Genomic DNA, 25,758 nt, shown 5'->3' with positions numbered 1-25,758 from the left:
ATTTATATGAATATAGCCTTAAAATATATTTCACTAAAATATTTCACATATTTAGACATTTGAATTTTAGGTACTTTTTTAAAGAAAGCATTTACAGACAGAATTTTAAAAATAACTTTGCAAGCTGTTAATGAATAGAACATGTTTTGACTTATAATTTCAGAATTTTCATTCCATTTAAATGCAAAGAAAAACTAGAAAATTATTTCACTTAATTATAACACATTTTCCCATTAGTATTCAAAATATCATATTTCACTTATCCAAAGCAGAAAACTGATGGAATAAGTACATTTGTGTAGAAAATATCAAGAAACACGAAGAAAGTAATGCATCAATGTATATGTATTTATGTTGTATATGTAGACACATACATATGTACATAAACATATGTTCATATGTGTGGGTATGTCTGTATACTTCAAACACACATATACTTGTCTTTCACATACTTCTATACATACACATATTGTATAACTATATGTGTGTGCTCATGTGCATTTACATTTTTGTGTGTATATATCCAGGAATGGTGCTGAGAAGTTTAATTTTATTTCAGACAATAAACAACATAGAATATTAAGCAAACTAATTTATAAGATATAGTTACTTTGTGCTTTAGGATTAAAAATAATGAAGTTAATGTTTTGTTAACATTAAAAAATACTAACGCTATATGTGAATAGTATTTATTGATGAGCTTTGGCATCAGATAGATCTGACTTTGAAACTAGGTTTTACCACTTATGTAATCTTAGTAGTTATTTGCCTCCCTGACTTTCAGTTTCTCCATCTACAAAATTAAAATTATGTATTATGTGATGTACCAATAGAAGCAATTGTTAAGCAATGCAAGATTTAATTTCTATAGTCAGTGCTCAAACCTACAGTTTCAGATGTCATGTTCTTAAAGGATATTCACAGACTGGGGACACCTGGGTGGTTCAGTGGTTGAGCTTCTACCTTTGGTTTGGGTGTGATCTTTGGTAATCCAGTCCCACATTTGGTCCACTGTGAGGAGCCTGCTTCTCCCTCTGTCTGTGTCTGTGCCTCTCTGTGTGTCTCTCATGAATAAATAGATAAAATCTTAAAAAAAAAAAAAAAAAACAGGTATTCACAGACTCAAGTACTTTTAGAGTAGGATTATTGGGATAGTCTCAAAAACTTGTCCTATGAGAATGAGCAAGATTTATCCTGGGAAAAGAAACAATGCATGAAAGCTAGCTTCAAAATCTAAAAAGCTAACATTTAAGAATACTTCCTTTTTCTCTTGGTCTGTTTTGGTAGGTGGAATTAGGAAAATCGTGTTTTAAACACCATATGAAGTAAGTAGGTATTATTATATTGTAGATCCTGATGACAGACTATGAATCTTTTAAAATTCTGAAAATTGTATAATTATAAATGACAAAATACATATTACAGAAACTATAATGTGAATAGAAAAAAATAAAAACAACATTTTTCTAGTTTCATTAATTAGGACAAATGTTTGAGTAATATCCTAAAAAAAGTAGGAAAGTTTGAATCAATAATATTGAGAAAGGGTTAATATAGAGACAGTAGAAAAGAGAAAAACTGATCATATGAAAAATTTAAAGTGGAAATATAGGCAGTTAGTAAACTTTATGTTTAATGGTAACAGTCCATTTAACCAAGTAGCAAGCTCATTTTGTACCCAACACAACACCATACACTGTATTTCTAGTATGTCATTTAATATTTACAACTACAATGTGAGATGGGGAAGAATATGTCACTGCCATATTGCAGATGAAAAAAACTGAGGATTGAAAAAAAAAACTAGGATTAGAAAGATTAAATAAATTGCTTAAGGTCAAGCAAAAGATTTAGAATCAGAATTATTTTACATCAGAATTTGAGCTTTAGCCATTAGACTCTACAGCTTCTACAGAGTATCAGTTTTTGTACTTTGTTTTTTCACTCCAACATTTAACTTTTCAAATATTTTGGCTACATATTTATGTGTACCAACAATTCAATTAGAAAATCTAACAAATGTAAAAATTTCAAGAAAATTCCTTGATCAGTTTTCTATCAAGTCTCTTAAATGTCCATAATTATTTTTCACTGTTATTTTAACTTTAATGAATTAATGTTATTGGGATCTATTAATTTGCATGTAAATTATATAGTGAAAATTTCATTCTTTAGCTTTTTTAGATGCTAATTTTATAGATTGTGACATGTGAATTTTCAGATGTAAGCATTAATTTTAACAAGATCAATTTTCCTAGGTCTGAGATTCTTGATCTTAATTTTATCATGAAGTCTTAATTTTTCTGTCAAATTAAAACTACCATATAAGCTTAAGTCAATGTCGTTTTTATTTTGTTCTGATTGTATTGCTGGCATCTAATTTTTTTAAGGACCAATATTTATATTGTTCAGCCTTGCTAGGAAGATGCAAATCCCCAGTAAATTTTTAATGTAAGATTTACTATTATGGTTTTAGCTATCATCACTAGCTAATTGAATTAATTCCATGGACCTGAACTCAGAGTTGTACCAGTGCCACCCAAGTAGAAAAGAGATTGTGATCGTACTCCTTCCTGGAGATTTCTGTTAGGGGGCTCTTGATAGCTACCAGCTTGGAATAAATTCAATGCTGTGGGATTTTTAGAAACAAACAACCATGACTTCTGGTTTTGGGTTGGATTTTTGTGCTGGAGGTGGGGTCGTGGATTAATATCAAGCAGTTTTTAAGCATTTACCAGAATGTGTTTCCTGGATTGAATTTGAAATGAGAAAAATGAATGTATGCCTCCATCACAGATATTCCAACTAAAATTTTTGCATTTCTAAGAGACAGATATTTCCAATTTTGCTGATCTTTTGTTGTTGTTTAATATTTAATAATCATAAACTTAACTCTGCAATCCAGCTAGACTTGGGAGTAAGGAAAATATGGACCCCACAGAACTGCAGCAAGAGCACAAAGACTGTAGGATATTTTGAGCAGATGGGAGTGAAGGCATCTCTCCTGAGTTACAGAAGGAATGTCTGGTAGTTAAGATAAAACAGAAGTGAAATTTATTAGATTTACCCACACTCAGCAATGGTGATCTTCTTGCTGGTCCTGCCATTCCTAGACCCAAAGCACACCATGGCTTCCGTAATATTCATGCTATCTTTCACCTTGCCACAAACTACATGCTTCCCATCCAACCACTCAACCTTGACAGCACAGATAAAAAACTTGGAACTGTCTGTGTTGGTTCCAACATTTGCCATGGACAAGATGCCAGGACTCGTGTGTTTCAGGATGAAATTCTCATCATCAAATTTCTCCCCATAGATGGCCTTGCCACCAGTGCCATTATAGCATGTGAATTCACCACCGTGGCAAATAAATCCTGGAAAAATTCCATGAAAGCAGGAAACTTTAAAACCAAATCCCTTCTCCCCAGTGCTCAGAGTATGAAAGTTCTCTGTTGTCTTTGAACTTTGTCCCAAGGGCTCACTGTCCGTTGCAATGTCAAAGAAAATAGTTGGGTTGATCATGACTTGGACATGCAGGTGGCTTCTAGGTAGTGGCAGCTGCAAGGCTTGTAACTAAGTTCTGAATCAAGTCTTACATCTCAAGCTTACAACTGGAACTTGAAAGCAAGTTATCTCCATGTTTAAGCTTATGCACAGTGATTAAGCCCAGGTCTAGATTTACAGGGAGCCGGTACATACAAGTGCCTGATTTTCTCCAAAAGTAATATTCAGTCCTACTGGATCCAATAACCTGGTCCTATGATTAAGCATAGGCAAATGAAATTGGAAGTATAGACAAATATTTTTAGGTTGTTAACAAAAACATTTTGGAAATATTTCGTTTTGGTTTCTATTTCGTTAGAAATGAAATCATGGTTAGTTTAAAGGGAAAATAATAAGTGGATGAATTTGAGAGGTCACAATGATACCAAATAACATTTTTGTTAGAAACTTATATGCAGATAAAGTGGAAATCCAGGAGGTAATTATGAAGAAGATTTTATGTTTAACACCTTAGACAAGAAGCAGTTCATTAATATTTCAGTGTTTTTTTTTTTTAACCAAAGAATTTTGTACTTAAATTAGAAAACAAATATAGGACAAAGAATACTTACCCTGAATGGCTGTTTTACAACCTCTGTAAAAACTCAAACACCGATTTCATTGTGGCAAAAAACGCATGAGGTCATACACTTGATCAGAGTGGTTTGCACAGTGTAGCCCTGTGTTTGATCAAAATGAAATGATGAATGCTATTATGTGTCCTTTTGAAAATAAAAAGCACAAAGGCATAATAGTGGCTTTTATTTTAATAATTTTATAGTAATAATTTTATCTGTCCAATATAGGAAGAGATGAATAAAAATGGCAGGACTTTTATACCTTCATATGTAATCAATACTCTCTTACGGGAATGGAGGTTATTGGCTGTTTATATAACCAAGAGTGTACATTAGTGCCCTGGCACTCAGTTTTGTGACCAGTTATATCATTTTAAGCTTAGATGCTTTTGAAATAAGTAATAGCAGAAGTTCAAACAGCTGGGAAATCAGCATGCAGAGAAAAAAAGAGCAAAGCTGCAAAATGAATTTATAAATGTTACTGGAGGAATTGAGAGAAAGTTGCTGAGAAGTCCAAGATCCAATGTACTTTAGTAAATATGAAAAATGTCTACAAAGTATTTGACATTATTTTGGACATACCTACTACCTCCCACCTCTTACTTTTCTTCCTGATTTTTCTCTTATGTATTATATAAAACTGTTGAGTAGATATGATTCATAACCTCTGAGGTTACTAGTTAGGAAAATGGAATATACAACGTATTATATCCTGATACGCACAATATCTATAAACATTGTACATTGAAATGGTTATCATGTACTTTTCAGGTTTAATAAGTAGGTAGCAAAATTATTATTTTGATGAATTTCTCCATGAAAAGATGGAATACTAGGATTATTGCATTTTACACAAAATAGAAGCACATTGTTTTCTTTTTTTCCTCTTAACCAAGCAGGAGGGTTTCTAAGGCCTCACTAGGTTACCTTTGTTCACATTAGCCTGCCATTGTAGTTTTTAAATTCACATTTTAATGGCAGTCATATAAATAATGCAATAACTGCTAGCAATCAGATTGCATTCTTATTCTGTCATTTAAGCATTATAAATTAAAATAATAAAAACCACATTTTTCAACATGTTTGTTTTGGTCTTTAAAGCAGAATTTCTTCCACATCTTTCCTAGTACCTTGTGAAGAAGAAGTGGTCAATGTATGTTTTTTATCTGATGAAGGATATGAACAATAAAATAGAGCCAGAGAATAGTTTTTTTGTGATTTGGCCACCTTAATGGCATCAGTTATTAAAAAAAAAAAAAAAAAAAAAAAGATTTGGAGAGCAAAAAGTTTGTGATATTTAATTATAATGCCAATATAAAGGAAAGGTAGGGCATCCTGGACGTATATATTTTTCTCTATTCGGGGGAAAAAGGCATAGTTTTACTTATTTTACATTCAGAATTGCAAAATCTAGCTGTGTTACAGGCTTTAAGTGTGAAAAAAATTTTTTTAAGTCAAGTTTTTTTTTTTTTAATTAATACATTCTAATCAAATAGTAACAGCAGTAAATAAACACTTTGAAAAAAACAGGCAGGTATCCCCCTATATCTGGAAGAAAATTAAGTCAAAGTATTCTGCATGGTAGAAGGGAGATAACTGCTGATGTCCATGGCTAGACAATTCAAGGACAACTTGGAAATTTCTACAGCCATTTCCAAAAAAGTCAATGGCAACAGGTTGGGACACAGCTACTGAAAAGGATCAAATGTCTATATCTACATGGTTTTATTAACAGGGATTGCGTTGCACCTGTAGAGCATGACATTCTTATCTTTTAGCATTAAAGGAAAAGACAGAGTCTTTTCCATGTGTACCAGTTTGAAATGTTTCTGAAATAAGGCTACATTAAAATGGATTACTATAGTACTCATTCACATCAGAAGAGTTCATACATGTAGTAAAAAGTCAAATATGGGATTTCCTGGTCACTTTTTTGGTTGATTTGATTAATGCATAAAACAAAGGATAAATACTCATAAGCAGATCTGTTTAACAAAACTCCTAGGTACATCAAGAATGCAAAAAGAGAAAATGTCCTATGGGAGGCTCTGATTACCAGGCATCTAAAATTGAAGCTAAGTCTGGGCCAGTTGGGTTCCTTCCACTTCTTCAGTACTCCTATGTCCAGTTCTTCCCCTACTACCAGGCCTTGCACCTTCAGCCTAATAGAGAGGAACCTCAGAAAGGCAAGGCATTCTGATCAAATGTTCCTTCAGCCTTTACTCACGACATTTTGTTTTTAACTCAAAAGGATCAACTGGTCTTGGTCAGCCTTAGGAAGATAAGCATCACTCAGGTGAAAAATATTTGGGGGAACTTTAAATACCTAGTTACCTCATCACACGTTTAAATCAGATTGGCTCCAGCTGTTTTTAGAATTCCAAGTAGTTATCCAGAGCAGTCACTCAAGTTTTGGTTCTCTTTTACATAGCTGCATTCGGAGATACTCTATATGAGGCATGGTTAGAAAAAGAGAAACACTTATACCTGGAATTTATATTCTTCCAAGTAATCTTTTAGTCTTGTTGGTAAAGGCAGTTCCCAGACGGTACCGGTACATTTGTTAATGGTGAGTCTACAGAGATGTTGGAGAGGTGGTGCTGATGTGTAGAGCTGTTTGGTCAGATAAAGGTGAACAGTGCGTTCCAGGGGGCTTCTGTGCCCGTCCGCTTATCCTTGCACATCTGAACATAGGAGTCGATCAGATGAACCACACTGTCAAATTGTTCAAGCTTGGGCTTGACACATAGGATAGAGTCCAATCTGAATTGCCCATCTTGGTACTCGATTTGCAGATTAGTTGGCCCAGCTGATGTTTTAACAGATATTGTTAGTAGGTAGTCTGAATGCGAGCTATCTCTAATCAAGAAAGTTCCTTCTGGTGCCTCTTTTAATTTCTCTTTGGTTTCATTAACAGTCATATTTCCCAAGTACCAACCTGCCATCTGCGGCCCTCGGCGCTGAGCGAAAGCCTGTGGGGCAGCAAAGACCAGAACTGCGAGGGACTTTTCCCTCTCCCTAGTGCTACCAAAACTTCAACTTTGCCCCAAACGTAAGCTTTTAGGATACAGATTTTGAAAGCTTGCGTGGTCCGCCAGATTATTCCCCCCCCCCCACCCCGATCCTTTCTTCTTTCAGCCGCCGGGAGACCTTTAAGTGTGAAAATTATATTTATTGTTCTGCTAAATTAAGATATATATAACACTATATATGTACATACGTAGTCAATATAAAGTACTCACAGGTGCTAACAACCACCTTAAAACATTTTACAACCAAAAAAAAATTAAAAAAATAAAAAAAAACAAAATTTTACGACAAAATGGAATATAAAATTAAAAAACTATTTCATATATATATACATATATACAAGTTGATATATATATGTATGCATACCTACACACAATTCATATAGAATTGTATATATGAATTGTGAGTCAAATGCCATAAAAAGAAGATATGCCCTGGAATATTCAGGGAATACTTTTAATCCCCTCTCCATGTGAGATATACTGGTAGATTTTCTTGCTCTTTGGTCTTAACAGATACTGAAGATTCAGGTGTCTCTTCCACATTACCATAATCTTCAGGATCATCAGGGATTCTGTCTTTCTTTACTTTGGGACCTAGAAGTGTCTTAGGACATTGAAGTTAGATGCCCACGTGGGCAGTTCAGATGTTACTTACCCAAATCTCAGGACACACACTCCATTTCTCTGCATGACACACAGACACCAGTCAGTAGGATCAGCTGAACAGATGAAGGAGCTTTTCAGTATAGGCAACATTGGATGGCCAGAGATCTGTAGGTGTTAGCCCTGCTTTCAAAGGCTCTTTGATACTGAAAAGAAATGGCTAAGGAAATGAGTGGAAGAGATTTCCAGTGCTGACATTTTGGTCCATCCACATGGGCAGATCTTATCCCCGCTTTCAAAACCTCTATGAAAGTCTAGGTCACACATCCCCTTTGCTACAATCAGCAAGTTTTAGTAGATCATCCAGGGAGTTTAGCTAATCTATTATCTTTAATTATCTTCCAAATCTATTGTTCTGACATAAAGTTAATTTGCTACATTGTTCTTGATTTTTGGTTTCTTTCTTTCTTACTGTCTTTTTTTTTTTTTTTAAGATTTTATTTATTTATTTATTTGACAGAAAGAGAGAGCACAAGCAGAGGGAGAGGAGAAGCAGACTTCCTGCTGAGCAGGAAGCCAGATGCCCAGCTGGATCCCAGAACCCTGGGATTATGACCTGAACCTAAGGCAAATACTAAACTAGCTGAGCCACCTAGGTGTCCTGATTCTGGTTTTATTTCTTTGTGTTTTGTTTTGTTTTGTTTTGTTTTGTTTTTCAAATAAATGTAGTTTATTTGATATTTTAGATTTGGCTTTTAGAAATATTTTTAATGTAACTTCAACATCTATTTTTAAAAATAAAAACTAAGCATCAATTACTTTTCCATTGTATTTACTCATTAAAAACTTTATTTTTTTGAATTTTTATTTAAATTCTAGTTAGTTAACATATAGTGTAATATTGGTTTAAGGAGTAGAATTTAGTGATTCATCACTTACGTACAATACAAGTGCTCATCACAAGTGCCCTCCTTAATACCCATCACCTATGTAACCCATTCCCACCTACCTCCCATCCAGTAACCCTCAGTTTGTTCTCTTAAGTCTTTCTCCTGGTTTGCCTGTTTTTTCCCCTATGTTCATCTGTTTTGTTTCTTAAATTCTGTATACGAGTGAAATTATGGTATTTGCCTTTCTCTGACTTATTTCACTTAGCATAGTGCTCTCTAGCTCCAACCACATTGCCTTATGTATGTCTTTGACAAAAAGTAAGATCACTTACAAGGAAGTAAAGACATATTATTTTAATCATAACTTCACCTAAGCACCATGTTTACATTGGAGATTCAATGCAGAGCAGGGCACTGAGGGTCCCTGCCCTTACAGAGCTTATAGTCTAGTGAAACTGAGGACATGGGCTAGGACTTTAAGAATAATTTTTTGTGATCCTTAAAATATTCTGAGAGAGTGAGAGAGTAAAATCACCATAACGTCACCAGGTCCAGCTGTGATATTTACCATAAAAGTTACTAGAGTTTAATGGCTATTTTGGAAAATCTTAGGAAGTTTTATTCTGGTAAGCTCATCCTTTGATAGCCAGATGTTGAGAGGGTTTTATCCTCTTTTAAAGGGAGTCATACAGACACCTAAGAGTAAAACATTGCATTCTAAAAAAATCTGTCTTTTGACTTCTGCCACAATAAGAACTTTTTTTTTTTCAATGCCATTGCTCATTAAAGAATAAAGCTTTTGATGAACTTGTGAAATCTTGGGAAGGCTAATTTCCTTCTATACTACCAGTCATTGTTCCAAGATTTAAATTTCATAAAAAGAACTGTCATCTGCAAAAGTCTGCTGCTTAGATTACAGTTTTAATATCCCCTTGAGTGCTGCGGTTTGTGGATAGCATAGATGACAAATTATAATTTTGTCTTTTCTATGGAATTTTACACTGAGGACTCTTGAATGGTTCAAGTTTCACATTAAAAAGGCCTTGATAAGTGAGGATGCATGACTATATAGTTATATATTGCATTAACAAAAGGAGTAGCATCAAACACAAGTTCTATCCATAACATGTGGCTGATAATTCAAGGTCAGCAGAAATAAGAGTATTTTAGAAAATGTGCAGTATGTTTTTTTTCATTAATTCATTATTTTATTTATTTATACAACAAATACTTAGAAAATGCCTATTATGTGTCACACTATCTCATAAGAGGAGGAAAGCAGTGCATAACTTCCTGGTTTTTTTGGAGCTCACATTATAGTGCAGGAGACAGATAATAAACTAAATTCAATATCCTCATCAAATAGTTACAAAATTTTTGAAGCAAAAGAAACAGAACAAAGGAACAGTCTATATAGAAGTAAATGGTGCTATTTTAAGCCAAGTGATCAATGGAGTGTACTTTAAGGATATAGCATTTGACCAGAAATCTTTGGGGTATGAGGAGAGCTGAGGAGTAGGTGTTCCAGAGAAAGGGACAGCAAATATGAAGGCCTTGAGGTAAAAGAAAGCTTGATGAATCAAGAAAAAGCAAGAAAGCAAGCATAGCTGGAGAGAGTCAGCCCAGGGAAAATAAGGGTTGATAGGTCAAAGTGGTGACTGAGACCATACCATCCTGGAATTTGCCACCATGGGAAGTGCTTTGGATTTATTCTAAGTAAAATTTGAAGCTTTTATAGAGTTTGGGGATGTATGAAATAATCTGACCTTGTTTTAGAAAGATTACTCTGTTTTCTAGGCTGAAGAAAAGAAAAGTAGAACTTCCATACTACTTTTAGAATTATTATAGCCCAGAGTATCACCTGTATAAATTTAAGACTGCAGTAAGCATTGTGCAGTTAAACTGAAATAGAAAGCATCTTATTTCAAATCTGCCTATCAAAATGAAGCTCATGATCTATCAGTGCTGTTTAACTGTACCAGCATAATTTATTTATGCACAGTGAGCCCAGGACATGTATTACAGCAAAAGGGCTGGAGAAAGAAGCCTTAGGATTCTACAGTGTCTCAAGATAAAAAAAATGATTCGTATTTTTCATAAATCATAATATTTTCTTCAAAGACTTGTAGACAACAATAAGGAATGGTCAAGAGAAATCTTACGGTTTTTTTTTGTTTGTTTGTTTTTTCTTATTGGGGAAAATATTTAGATTCTGAACACCTGTTCAAAGGGTATATTTTTCATAAAGTATAAAATGATTATATATATAATATAAAAAGTATATGGGTAGTGTCAGTTCTTAAGCCCATTGGACAGTTAAAACTGAGAAGATATCACTTACGTCACACGTAAGCCAGTGTGTCAGACAATCATTACTTCCAGTAATACATTTAATCAAACATACCATTATATTATTAAGGGAAAAAATTATCAGACATCTTTTACCTTTGAAATATGATTCTAGGTGCTGGGAATGTATATGTCTCATCCTCAGAGAATTTAATCTTTTCATATCCCACTATGTGCCATTCTCCATTGCAGATATCACGCATTAAATCATCATTCATGGGATTTAAATCCAAGCTTCACCATTGATTTACCTGACCCGTCAATGGCTCCTCATCCTTAAATTGGGAATAAGATTTCCACCTACTTAATAGTGGCTGTAACAATAAAGTACATTAGAACACATCCCTCCAGGAATGCTAGCCTGTGCTTATAACCACTAGGCATATACAGTGATTTATAGAGAATTAATATGATTCATTTTATAGTCAGTGCTTTGTTTTATTTACATTAGAACATGATATGTGATGAAATAGCAAATACAGTGACAGAAAAAAAAATGTCTTTGAGACATTCAGGAAGATTCACTACCAACTCTGAGATTTTGTCATTATAATGCATGGCAAACCTCTAAAGCCTTTTAAAATTATAAATTCATGCTCAAATTGCATCACTCTACATATGATGCAGATATTTATGACTTCTGGTCTAGAAGAGTAATGCCAAATGCTCATGTTTTGATCACAAATGAGAATGTTTTTTAGAAGGTTGATGTTAGAGGATTTTTGTAATCCACTTTTTCAGTCTGGTCAACTTTTACAGGATCTTAGGTTGATATATTTTTTAATTGGATTTTTCGAGGGTCCCATTGTCAAAGTGTTTCTGGAATTTACACTTTTAATAAAATACCTTCTGGGCCATGCAACAGCCGCTAAAAGAGGAAGGAAAGAGAGTAAAACCAGGTCTGTGAGGCTGGAGCAGGTGCTCGTATCCAGGAAGATTTACAGCAGTGACACCTGTTGTCTAATCCACACCAAGTTCCCATTGAGCAGGAGAACTGAAATGATACATAACAAATTGGAGAAAGAATTTGAATTCTAAAATAACTTTCATGGCAAAGCAGAAATACTTTCAGGCCAAAGATATACTTTGAAAAAAAATTGGCTTGTTTAATAGCTTACATCATCTTATGTATGGAAAGTTCTGAAGAAAAATCTCTGAACATATTCAAGTACAGAATCAGAAGCTGCCTACTCCCCAAGACCTCTTCATGATGTTGTCCATGGAAAGGAGACTTAGAGTTATTGAAATTACCATTTATGTTGACAGAGGAATGAGCAGTGAAAGATAAACCACAAAGTTAAAGATCTCATTTCATGCTGGGACACTGAATCCATCTCCTGGTTAGCAGCATTTTGTCCCCCCTTTCTTTCCAAACATCATTTCTGTGTATCTGTTCTTAGAGTCTTGGTGCCATTGGCTACAAAATTAACTTCAATTCCACCCCTATGATCATCTCTGGTCACTTTCATATCTATTTTGTGTCTTTAAATTGGGTAGGACTTCCATAACTTTGTTTCTGAGGAACATTTCACTCTTATATCCAAAGCCATTAATAAATAATATACCCCGTGAGCCAGATCCAAAGTTTAGTTCTTATTTTTCCACAAGAGTTGGTTCTTTTCATTCCATGGACTGTCTTCTCAACCAAGTGGCTTTAGACATCAGCTAGCAATATCACAGTCATGTTGAGTCTTTTCCACCAAATTAATAAAATGCTTTTCTTCCAGAATATTGAGAAGAAGTAGGCTGTGTTTGTGGCTAATGCATTTATTTCCCAGACTTCAAGGAACTTTAGCTTCTTAAACTGAATCTCATTAGAAAAATAATGTACAATGTCGTTTGTTTTAGTATAGCAGTTATTTCTAATTGAACACATATGTAATGATATGACACATATCATTGTGTGTCAAAAATGACATATATTTTCCAGTTACCTTGACTTTCTTTAGAGATTTTTTATATAAGAGCATTATTATAAATAATGGAGGAAAATTTGGTATATTTTAAAATAAGGAGGCACAATACAGTGATTGATATACATATACTATATATTTTTATATTTTATATTATATATGTAATATGCTATAATATATGTATATAATCTAGATATATATCATGGCTCCTAAAAAATAGGCATTGGGATTTATGTTGTAACTTTATTACCTTACAACATGATTTGAATATAGAAAACACTAACACATCTATAATGAGTAATTAAATGCATGAATACATTTTCTTTCTATAAAGGAACAATATAATGGAAATTGTATTTTTTATTTCCAACAGTGACCCTCAAATTATTTTGGCCATGCTTTATGCAGCACATGTGAGAATTGCTTTCATGAAAGCATTAGCTGATGAATGTCTACTGACCTGGAATTAATGCTTATTATTGAATTAACTGTATATTGTGTGCCATGCTACTATACATAATCAGCCAAAGACATTGATTCTTCCATGCTAAGGGTTCAAGAAGCTTTATACAAGAATCAATATTGATTTTTGTAGGTGCAATCTAGAGCAAATTTCTTGATTGTGAAAGACTATTTTTCAAAGTGGCTCACAAAGCTCCTAGTTTCTTCTAATATATGGGCTGCAATAATCTCAGCTCAGAACCAGTTATTTGCAGAATATTGGCTGCCAGAGGTTGTTGCTTCTAACAGTGGGTCTACATTGATCTCAGTTTTGTTTAAAATACTTGTGAACTGGAAATGTATTTATATTTTCAATACCCTCAGATAAAGGACCAGGCTGGGAAGATAGTGTAGATTACTAAGAATTACCTAAAATAGATTCAGGGAGAAGAAGATTGACTAAGTTTTGCCAGGTATGTGGTGTTCAACATGTCATTTCATGATCAAATACAGGAATGAATCCTACTAAATTACTAATTAGGTATCTTAATTGTTCTATTATATATAATATAATAAATCGCATTATAGTCATATATAATAAATTAAATATAATAAAATATATTATAATTAAACATAAAATAATATAAATATAAATGTATAAATATAAACTATATAAAATAATGTGTATATTCCAGACAACAAAAATATGAAACTCATCATTCTTTATTTTCACCATATTCTTCATCATGACTAGTAACTTGTTCAGTGAAGTTTCCATCTATTGTAATAAAGGTTATAGAATAGAATAGGATATAAGGATATAAGACTTAGCATATAGGATATAAGACTCAGGCTACAGATGGGCAAGTGGGCCATTCTAGCCAATGGAAAAACTTATGCTGACAGTGTCTTTATAATGAAATTCGATTACCTCTGTTCTAAAGTTATTACAACCCAGGGGTACCTGAGTAGGTCAGTGGTTGAGCGTCTGCCTTTGGCTCAGATCATGATACTAAGATATTGAGATTGAATCCTGCCTCGGGCTCCTCACAGGGAGCCTGCTTCTCCCTCTGCCTACATCTCTGACTCTCTCTCTCCATGTCTCTCATGTGTGAAAAATAAAAACAAGAAAAAAAGTTATTACAACACAAATCCAAAGAACAGAATTATAATTTGTATCTAAGTTACACCAAAATAAAAGTGGATAATCAATGAATAATAATAATAACAATGTTGTAATACTGTTTTAAAATTGTAGTCCCAATGCAGTGGAATTGCTCTTATATGAAGCGCATCACAGAATTCTATTCATAGGAAGCCCTAGATGACTCATATATTTCTCAGTTTCGTTCTAGTAATAATTATCTACCTTTTGTGTTTTTATCATGTGCTAGGCATTCTACCAAAAGCTCTATAGCATTTAATCTGCACAGTAACTCTCTAAAACATATCTTCTGAAGAAAATTGAGGCCCCACGAAATGAAGTAGCTTGGAGTCTCAAATAGGAAATTACAAACTCGAACTCAAAATTGATCTTTCACCCTTTCTTTAGTAGAACTTATTTCTTATTAGAGGAAAATTGAAATGGTGGTAAGGGAGTTCTCATATCCCATACCCGGTTTCCCTAATTACTAATATATGAGATATTTGTTATAACTAATGAACCATATTGATACATTATTATTAACCAAAGTCTACAGTTTGCTTAAATTTTTGTAGTTTTTACTTAATGTACTTTTTAATATTTTTGTTGTAGGATCCCATTTGGGATATACCACATTACATATAGTAATTTTATAGCTACTTTACAGGAAATATACATCTGCACTATTTTTTAAGAAGGGGGAAGGAACAGAGGGAGGGAGGGAGAGAGAGAGAGAGAATCTTAAGCAGGCTTCATGTCTAGCACAGAGCCCATGGTGGGCACAATATCACAACTCTGAGATCATGACCTGAGCTGCAATCATGAGTCAGACATTTAACCAACTGACCCACTCAAGCCCCTCCAGTATTTTCTTTTCTTGTAAGACTTTATCCAGTTTTGGTATTAAGGTCACATTGGCTTCATAGAAATAGATTTATTAGTATTCCCTCTGCTTCTTTTTTCTGGAAGAGATTATAGATAATTGGTATAATTTTGTTTTTTTTTTAATATTTAGTATAATTCACTAGTGAAAACATCTAGGTCTGCCGCTTTCTTTTTTGGAAGATTTTTGCTGATGCATCTTCTATAATGGATTATTGATTTTTTTTTCCTTGTGTGAGTTTTGGTTTCAAGAAATTGTTCCATTTTATCTAAGTTATCAAAAGGGGAGGCATGGATATTCATTTGTTCATAATATTCATTTATTACCCTTTCAGTGTCCATAGCAACAGTAGTAATGGCTCCTCTCTCATTTCTCATATTAATAATTTGTGTTTTCTCCTTGTTTTTAAGTAAACCTGCTAGAAGTTTATTGATTTTATCTTTTTAAAGAACAAGCTTTGATTTCATAGACTTTATTGTTTTCCTGTTTAATTTTATTAACATATGCTCTATTTTGTTTTATTTTTCTTTCCTGATTTAGGTATAAATAGGTTTTCCTTCTCTAGATTCCTAAAATGGAAGCTTAGATTATTTATAGGCCTTTCTTTTCTTTTTTTTTCTAAAAATGCATTTAATGCAGTAAATGTCTCTATAAACAGCTTTTGTGCTTGTCACTGTTGTATTTAAAATTTTAGTTAGTTCAAATATCTTAAAATTTCTCTTGAATCTCTTTTGAGCCATATGTTACTTAGTAACATGTTCATAATCTCCAGGTATTTTGGGATTTTCCAATTATTTATTTCTATTTTTTATAATAAATTTATTTTTTATTGGTGTTCAATTTGCCAACATACAGAATAACACCCAGTGCTCACCCCATCAAGTGCCCCCCTCAGTGCCCATCACCCATTCACCCCCACCCCCCACCCTCCTCCCCTTCCACCACCCCTAGTTCATTTCCCAGAGTTAGGAGTCTTTATGTTCTGTCTCCCTTTCTGATATTTTCCACACATTTCTTCTCCCTTCCCTTATATTCCCTTTCACTATTATTTATATTCCCCAAATGAATGAGACCATATAATGTTTGTCTTTCTCCGATTGACTTATTTCACTCTGCATAATACCCTCCAGTTCCATCCACATCAAAGCAAATGGTGGGTATTTGTCGTTTCTAATGGCTGAGTAATATTCCATTGTATACATAGACCACATCTTCTTTATCCATTCATCTTTCGTTGGACACCGAGGCTCCTTCCACAGTTTGGCTATTGTGGACATTGCTGCTAGAAACATTGGGGTGCAGGTGTCCCGGCGTTTCATTGCATCTATATCTTTGGGGAAAATCCCCAACAGTGCAATTGCTGGGTTATACGGCAGGTCTATTTTTAACTCTTTGAGGAACCTCCACACAGTTTTCCAGATCCCATTGTGGTCTGACAATATATTCTGTGTGATTTCTATTCTTTTAAATTAGTTTAAGTGTGTTTTATGGTCCAGAATAGGCTCTATGTTAGTAAATGTTCCACATGAGTTGAGAAAAGTGTATATTCTACTGCTGTTTAATAAACTATTTTATAAACATCAATTAGATCAAGTTGATTGATGGTGTTATTTGGTAAGAATATCCTTACTGACTTTCTACCTGCTTAATCTATTGCTGAAAGAGAGCCTTTAAAATCTTTATAATAGTGGATTTGTCTATTTCTCTTTATAATTCTCTCAGTTTTTACCCATGTTTTTGATCCTCTATTGTTATATGCATAGACATTAAGGATTAAGTCTTTCTCCATTCCTTTTTTCCCCCTTTTTGTTTTTTTCTTTTTTTGAAATATTTTTTGTTTATTAAACTGCAGTATAATTGACCCACAATGTTACATTACTCTCATGTGTACAATATAGTGATTCAACACATTTATATATTATGCTATGATCACCACAACTATAGCTACCATCAGTTACCGTACAACACTATTATAATATCTATCGTTTTACCTTTGATGTCTCTATGTCTTTATATTTAAAGTGGTTTTCTTATAGGCAACATATAGTTGGTTTGTTTTTGTTTAATCCACTCCAATGATCTCCATCTTTTAATTGGTATATTTAGACCATTCACATTTAAAATAATTATTGATATTTATTTAATGTCTGCCATGGTTGTGTCTTCTAGTTGTTACACTTGTTCTTTATTTTTTTCTTCTTGTTTTAATGAAATATTTTACAATTTCATTTTTTTCTATTTTCTTAGCATATTAATTATGCTTCTTTTTTATATTTTCAGGTGTTTTCTTATAGTTTGCAACATATATTTACAACCAATTTAAGTCCACTCTCAAATACACTATACTGCTTCATTGGTATAGTGCAGGTTCCTTACAAAAGAGATATTTTTGTTCTTCCCTCACATATCTTAAAACATTGCTGTCATTATTTCACTTATCCATATGCTGTAATCACCCAAAGCTTTGCTATTATTTTGAAAAATAAGTTATTTATTATCTTAATAAAGGATAAGTAAAATGAAAGATTTTATTTTTCCTTCATTTATTCTATGTCTGATTCTTTCTTTTTTGTTATACAGATCTAAGTTTTTGATCTATATAATTTTTCTTCTTCGAGAAGAATTTCTTTTAATATTTTTTTGTAGGAAAGTTCTATGGTCAATGAATTGTTATCTTTTTTTTCTATTTGAAAAGTCTATTTTACCTTTACCTTTGAAAAATAATTTCAGGGATCCCGGGGTGGCGCACCAGTTTAGCGCCTGCCTTTGGCCCAGGGCATGATTCTGGAGACCCAGGATCGGATCCCATGTCGGTCTCCTGGTGCATGGAGCCTGCTTCTCCCTCTGCCTGTGTCTCTGCCTCTCTCTCTCTCTCTCTGTGACTATCATAAATAAATAAAAATTTTAAAAAAAGAAAAATAATTTCACCAGATACAGAATTCTAACTGGTGTGTTTTTATTTATTTTAAAATATTAAATATTTTACACCACTCTCTTTTTTCTTGTATAGTTTCTAATAAAATGTTTAATATAATTGTTTTTCTTTGTTCTTCTTTAGGTAAGATTTTTTTTTTCCTCTTGGCACTTTTAAGATTTTCACTTTGTCTTTGGTTTTCTGCAGCTTGGATATGATATGCCTAAGTATAGATTTTGTAGTATTTATTCTGCTTAGTGTTCTCTGAGTTTCTTGGAATTGTGGTTTTGTGTCTTTCATTAATTTTGGAAAAATCACACCATTATTATTTTAAATATTTCTTCTGTTACCTCTTTATTCTAATTTTTTCTCTAAAGTGTTTATGATACCATTTGAAATTACCCCACAGTTCTTGAATATTTCTCTTGAGTTTGGATTTTTTAATATTTTCATTTTAGGGTGGGAAGTTTCTAATGACATGTCTTCTAGCTCACTGACTCTTTCCTCGGGTATATCTAGTCTATTGATGGGCCCATCAAAGGAAGTCTTTATTTCCATTACAGTATTTTTTTATTTCTATATCTGTTTTTAATTCTTATAGTTTCTATGTTTCTACTTCCATTACCCATCTGTTCTTGAATGTTGTCTATTTTTTATTAGAGCTCTTCACTAGTTATTATTATTATTATTATTATTATTATTATTATTATTAAGTTCCCAGTCTGATGATTCTGAAATCTCTGCCATATCTTATTCTGGTTCTGATTCATGCTTAGTTTCTTCAGACTGTGTTTCTTCCTTGCCTTTTACTGTACCTTGAATTTTTTTATTGAAAGCTGGACATGGTGTACCAGATAATAGGAACTAAACTGAATAGGCTTTTAGCATGAGGTTTCATTAATATGGTAAGAAGAAAAGCTATGTACATTGTTGTAACTCTAGGTATCTGAGACTTCTTGCTCCAGTGTCCCTGTTTTCGTCTCATCTGTTTTCTTTGGCTACCCCTAACAGCTTCTTCTTAATCAGAGTATAAGACTGTCAACTTTTTTCAGATATAATTCACTGTTACTATACCAGAGTCCCATTGATGTAATTGTGAAGTTTGGGCAAAGTCAAGCCTTCTGAAATCCTATGGTTCTGTCTCAGTCTTTTGTGGGTCTCTGTCCCTGGGATGTGGCTTTCATAAGGGTTCTTCAGCTTCCTCACCCCACCTTAGGTGAGATAGGAAGAATAGAGGAGACAGAGTTGGGTAATTTCTCTTTCCCCAAATCAGGTAAGTTTTTAGAAAACTCTTCTCTTTTGCTGAGTGAGTCTTCATTTTTTTAAATTAATTAATTTATTTATATTACCTTACTGAGTTTTTGTTCTGTAAAGATATTAATTGTAAAAACAAAATCCAATTCTCTGAGAAGGATTTGAAGTAAGTCCCAATCCTATTTCGAATAAATAACATGGTATATAATTTTTCTGCAAAGATAAAAAAATATATGTGTGTTCTTACAGTCCTCAAAATGCTTTTTCAAAACTAAGAATCTTGGGGAACTTGGGAAGCTCAGTTGGCTAAACATATGACTCTTGATTTTGGCTCAGATTATGGTCTCAGGGGCATGAGATTGAGCCCCACATTGGGCTGTATGCTTGACAGGGAGTCTACTTGAGATTTTCTTTCTCTCCTCCCTTTGTCCCTCTTCCCACTTGCTCTCTCTCTCCTCTCTTAAATAATAAAATAAATATATTTTTTTAAATTAAATAATGATGCCATGAAATTTTGTCTTATGTCAGTATCCATGGTTAGTCTCATTATTCAGATAGTTACATAGTACTCCATTTTATCAATGTGCAATAATTTATTTAATATTTTTATACATGAGCCTTAGGCCATTTAGAATGATTTCTATAAAACAATGTAGCACTTGACATTTGTATACACAAGTCTTTCTGTTCCTGTAATGGTATCATTGTGGTATATATTCCTAGAAATAGAATTTTTGAGTCAGAGGACATATACAATTATCTGTACTGATTAACAATATAAATAATAGTATGAGAATAACACCAATTTTCCACACTATTGCCAACAAATAAAGTTATCAAATTTTTAAACTTTGCAAATTTGGAAATTTATTGTATAAGAACAGCCTAAAAGTTTGGATAGATATAATTTTAAACCTGAAGTCCTGTATTTTACTGTCTTCTGTATTCTATTTCTCCTTCTCTTTCTCTCTGTCTCTCCCTCAGTATCTGTCTCTCTAAACCCATCTCTCAATATATTTCTCAATCCCCATCCCCTCACATTAATATGTGCAAAGTATATTTGGTTGTGAATATAACACTTTATATGACCTTTATTAGTGACCTGGGTTTCACTCTTTTAGAGGGAAATCAAAAAGTGCTTATGAGTGACTTTGTCTTATATCCCGATAAGATGGCGATATTTTTTTTCCATTGCTTAAAACTGTTCACTTTGGCACTTTAATCCCTGAGAGGCAAAAAAAAAAAAAAAAAAAACATGTCTCATGTTAATTAAAATTTTAGACTTCAGGCAAAAAGCTTATTTTATCAAAGTTGTTTTCCTGTCCACCTGTTTGCCATCTAGCTTCAGTCTAATTTCATATTTATTTTATAGAACTTTGTAGAAAGAAGTGAAGAACATCTCATATACATCAATTTCATGAAAATTTCCCCTTCATCTAGAGTTGTGTTTGTCAAATGGTTTGTTTCCTATATCTATAATTTCTTACATTGGTAAATGTTTTCCTGTAATATTTGAGTTTTTGTCACTAATAGTTTGATTGTCTTCACTAAGGCAATGTCACATTTTAAGTTTTATTATTGAAGCATCTTTGATCCAAAAAGCATCTGGAACTCCAGTTCTTATTTCTAGCAGGAACTCCTTGTACTTTTTTCATGGAGTGGTGGGATCCACTGAGCCCCTTGAGAGGCTCTATGGACAATCTATAGTTTCACACTGTCTTGTGCATCTTCAGTACCTGGCTGTTCTTCAGATGCTGTGCCAGAGCAGCTTAAAAATAGAAACTGGGTCTACAATGATCTGCATTATGTTAGCCCATTTTACATTGTGGTTTTCATAGTTTCCTTATTGATTTATGGGAAATCTTTGAAATATTTTATATATTAATCTTTTGTCAAATTTTTAAAACATATTTTCCTCAATATGTTATCTTTTAATTATCTCTTTACTTTTTTCATAATGGAAGTTTTAATTATTTATATCCTCAAATTTGCTAATCTTTTCTTTTGGGTTCTGGTTTTTATATCAGCCTTAGAAAGGTATCCCCATATCTGTAATAAACTTTAAAATGTTCTCTACTACTTTTAAAAAAAAGGTGTTTGTTTGCTTATTAAATAGACTTTATTTTTCAGAGCAGTTTTAGGTTCACTTCAAAATTAAGTGGAAAGTACAAAGAATTCCTATATATCCCCTACCTTCCCCAACTATCAGCCTCTCACACCTGATTGGTACATTTGTTATAGTCAGTAAACCTACGCTGACAAAGGACCAATGTTTGCAGTTCACATTAGTGTTCACTCTTGGTGTTAATTATTCTATGGATTTCAAAGAATGTATAATGACATTTACCCACCACTGTAATAGCACTTAGAATAGATTCACTGCCCTAAAGATCATCTGTGCTCTGCTGATTTATCTACCCTCCCCTTTAACCTCTGGAAGTGACTGATCTTTTTACCATTTTCATAGTTTCCCATTTCTAGACTGTCATATGGTTAGAATCATACAATATGTAGTCTTTTTGGATTGACTTCTTTATGTAATAATATGTAGTTAAGGTTTCTCATGATTTTTTGTTTCTTTTATGGCTTGTTAAATTCTTTTTAGCACTGAATAATATTCCATTGTCTAGATGTACCACAGTTTATCCATTCTCCAAGTGAAGGATATCTTGGTTGCTTCTACATTTTGGCAATTATGAAGAAAAGCTGCTACAGCCATCTACCTGCAGGGTTTTTTTTTTTTTTTTTTTTGTATGGATATAAGCATTCACCTCCTTTGGGTAAATATCAAGGCATGCATTTGCTAGATAATATAGTAAGAGTATGCCTAATTTTGTAAGATATTACCAAACTGTCTTCCAAAGTTGCTGTATGTACCATTTTGCATTTCCACCATTAATGAATGAGAAGTCTTGTTGCTTCATATGGTCACCAACATTTGGTGTTATCAGCATTCTGGGTTATGGCTCTTCTAATACATATGTGGTGTTATCTCATTGCTGTTTTAATTTGAAATTCCCTAATGATATATGATGTTGAACATCTTTTCATATTCCACCTGACATCTGTATATCTTCTTTGGTGAGATATTTTTTCATATCTTTTGCCTATTTTTAAGAACACAAAAATTATTCATTTTCTTATGTTCAGTTTATGAGTTCTTTGTATATTTTAGATAACAACGTTTTATCACATGTGTCTTCTGTAAATATTTTCTCCCAGTTTGTGGCTTGTTTTCTCCTTCTCTTGACATTTTCCTTTGTAGAGCAGATGTTTTTAATTTTAATGAAGTCCAATTGTACCAATTATTTCTTTCATGAATCATGCCTTCGGTATTTTCCCCACTACTTTTAAAAGTTGTTATTTTTCCTTTTGTCTTATTGTTTCTATCATATCCAGCTTTAGAATATACCCAATATCTGACCATTTCTCACCAATGTCATTGACTATCAATTAGTCCAGGCATTACTATCTGACTCAGGTTATTGCAGTTGCTTTCCAACTGATCTGCTTCAACCTATTCCTCAAACAGTCAAGTTGTTAAAACCACAGAGATCACAACCACTAACATTTCAGCTCAAAACTCTCCAAAGGCTTCTAACCTTATACCTACGAGGACTTGCAAGATACCATCTTTGCCCAGTCTCATGTGCTATTACGTCACTCATGCTCTCTTTTCTGGTAGTCAGCCTCCTTGTTCTGTGAATACCGCCCCCAAAGACTCTCATTTCAGGGTTTGAGCATGTCCTATTTTTATGTCTGGAATGTTCTTCCCTCAGAACTCATAAATCCCCCTCTCTATCTTCAGATCACCTTCCAAAACAGGCTTTTTGGGATCATCCCATTTAGAAAAGTATCTTTTGGAACCAATATTTCATGGAAGATATTCATCAGTAACTAATGTTTATTCCCTCTATATAGAATATAAACCCCATGGAAACAAAGATTTGGTCTCTTAACTGCTGTATTTCTAGCATATATCTGGCAGGTGGGAACACTCCTCTGAGATAAACATCTCATCAATATTCCAAAGGATATTAATCTCATCGGAAATGGGAGCATGTTAAGAAAGTTTTACTAGGTGAATCATGTTAAGGAGTGGTGTCACTTTTGATGATTAAAAAAACAAGTTAAATAATTACTAAATATCAGGTCCAAATAGTATGATAAACTAGTAAATGGCACTGCAGTTTTGAGCCAATGTTAACTGATGAATGTTGATTTGTAAAGTACAGGGGAGAGGGTTCAGAGGTAAAATCTTGGTGTAGTCTATACAGCCTGTTTACTTTGGGTTAGAACTATAGGCTTAAACCTTGAAGACACTGCTATCTTTCTGGGAATTTGGTATAAATCCCCCTGGTTTTAAAAAAAACTTCAAGTAGAACCCAAGATTTATTTCTTCTTGACAATAGCTAACATCTATAATGGGTTCTATCATAGCTAAGTCCAGTTGGTTGAGAATTGCATTGTTATATTTCCAAGTTACTTTCAGAGTCATAGTGCTTTGTCAAGAGGCTTTGACATTTGTTAATTCCTAAAATTAAATATATATATTATTTATAATATATATATTATTAAGAGGGTTTTTTATTTTAAAGATTTATTTTTTTTTAAAGATTTTATTTTAAAGAAGAAGCAGGCTCCATACATGAGCCTGAGGTGGGACTCGATCCCAGATCTCCGGGATCACGTCCTGGGCTGAAGGCGGCACTAAACCGCTGGGCCACTGGGGCTGCTGGAATATTAGAATTTTTAAGAGAACAAAACAAAAATATTTTTTTAGCTAGAAATAAAACCATAGGTTCTTCATAGGAATATAAGATAAAAAGTTGTGTGTAAATTTGGACATCTTTTTAGATGGCTGGACTTTTGCTGAGCAGTATGCTTTCATATCATTTGTCTTGATAAATATTTGTTCTTTTTCTTTTTAATCTAGAATACTAGGCATGAAGAAAAATAAGCCTTTGTCTCATTTTTTTAAAACAAAATCTATTTAAAGTCTTTCTCAAGTTATTAAAGTCTTAATTTTTCTTGAGGAGATCAATTTTATTAATTAAAGATTCCTTTATTCAATTATATTCAAATGAATTATTATAAACTATAGATATTTTGAATAAATCAGAAGGCATAAGCAAATCATAAAGGCTAAAATTACAAAATTCAAATTTACAAAATTCAAATCATCTAAGGTTCCTGATATGTAGAACTGTCTAATCATGACATGTGTCTAAAGATGTGCTATTTGAAAACTAGAAACTGGACATTTCAAAGTAGAAATTCACCTGAGCTTGAACATCAGTTCAATGACTTTGAGTCTGCTTCCATCTTTTAGGCGACATATTCTAAGGCAATATTTTAAAAATATATAGATCCTCCTGGAGTGAAACCTTTTTCATGTCTCATTTATCCATTTCTGATTTGTGAGGATTCAATTGCTGATGCTTTAAAAGCGGAAAGGAAGCATTTCAAAATACTTTCAAACATAGAGTTAGTAATTGAGGATGGCCAGTTTAAACGTAGGCTGTGGTTAACATGTTCTCAGAATTAAGGTGCTCTTTAAAAAATGATTCCCTTTTAGGGGCATTATCAAATACGGAACTGATTAAGCAATCAAACTCCGCTCTAGTTTCAGAGCAAAATGTTAGCCATTCTGCCCCTCATTCTTTCTTTTATTACACCTCATTATTGTCTCTTTAGATTCTTTCTTTCTGTTCCGAATGATTTCCTACCTTATGGCCATCGAAGGAACATAGTGGAAGGGTAAAGAATTAATTAAAGTTCTAATGGCGCAATTAGTAGTAAGTGTGAACTGTTAAAGCATTTCCTCAGATGTTTTATAGCTTGTGAGACATCATCTTCACCTCAGCCGACGAATACTGACCACCTGTTATCTATTACCATAACATTATACAAGCAGACTGACAAAAAGCAATCTGGTCTCCAGTGATTGGTCTGCTGAAGCAATTGACAGGCGGTTCCCACAAAGGTAAACTGGGAAAGCTAAATGAGATGGTAAATAGAAACTCAGGCAGGTGTTTAATGGAGAAATACTATTAAAACAACCCAGAAGTTGTGAAATGAATGTATTGTTTATGCATATTTTTATGATATTCGGCTTGTTTGTTTCAGTGTTTGAAGACAGTAACTTTAAAACCAATATTCTATGTCATAGAGTTGTAATTACCTGTATGAGCTTATAGCTTGAGTCAGG

At 33.3% G+C, this 25,758-nt stretch overlaps 3 protein-coding genes across 3 annotated transcripts in view; 1 reads left to right on the top strand and 2 right to left on the bottom strand.

Moving 5' to 3' along the window:
- Positions 1-25,758, top strand: part of LRP1B (LDL receptor related protein 1B) — a 1,959,891-nt gene that overhangs the window by 1,521,439 nt on the left and 412,694 nt on the right. The window lies entirely within an intron of this gene.
- Positions 3,064-3,525, bottom strand: LOC483905 (peptidyl-prolyl cis-trans isomerase A-like). Its single transcript, XM_038565107.1, has one exon. The coding sequence runs from the start codon at positions 3,523-3,525 to the stop codon at positions 3,064-3,066; it is 462 nt and encodes a 153-aa protein (XP_038421035.1).
- Positions 6,488-7,069, bottom strand: LOC102154108 (suppressor of cytokine signaling 2-like). Its single transcript, XM_038565110.1, is given in 2 exon segments — positions 6,488-6,766; positions 6,769-7,069. Coding segments are annotated over 2 exon segments (462 nt in total). The 3' UTR covers positions 6,488-6,605.

This window comes from Canis lupus, chromosome 19 (assembly GCF_011100685.1).
Source record: "Canis lupus familiaris isolate Mischka breed German Shepherd chromosome 19, alternate assembly UU_Cfam_GSD_1.0, whole genome shotgun sequence".
NCBI lineage: Eukaryota > Metazoa > Chordata > Mammalia > Carnivora > Canidae > Canis > Canis lupus.
This window is presented reverse-complemented; position numbering and strand designations above follow the sequence as displayed.

Excerpts from the sequence above, each read along its gene's own strand:
- LOC483905 (XM_038565107.1), bottom strand. The coding sequence starts at position 3,525 with ATGATCAACCCAACTATTTTCTTTGACATTGCAACGGACAGTGAGCCC.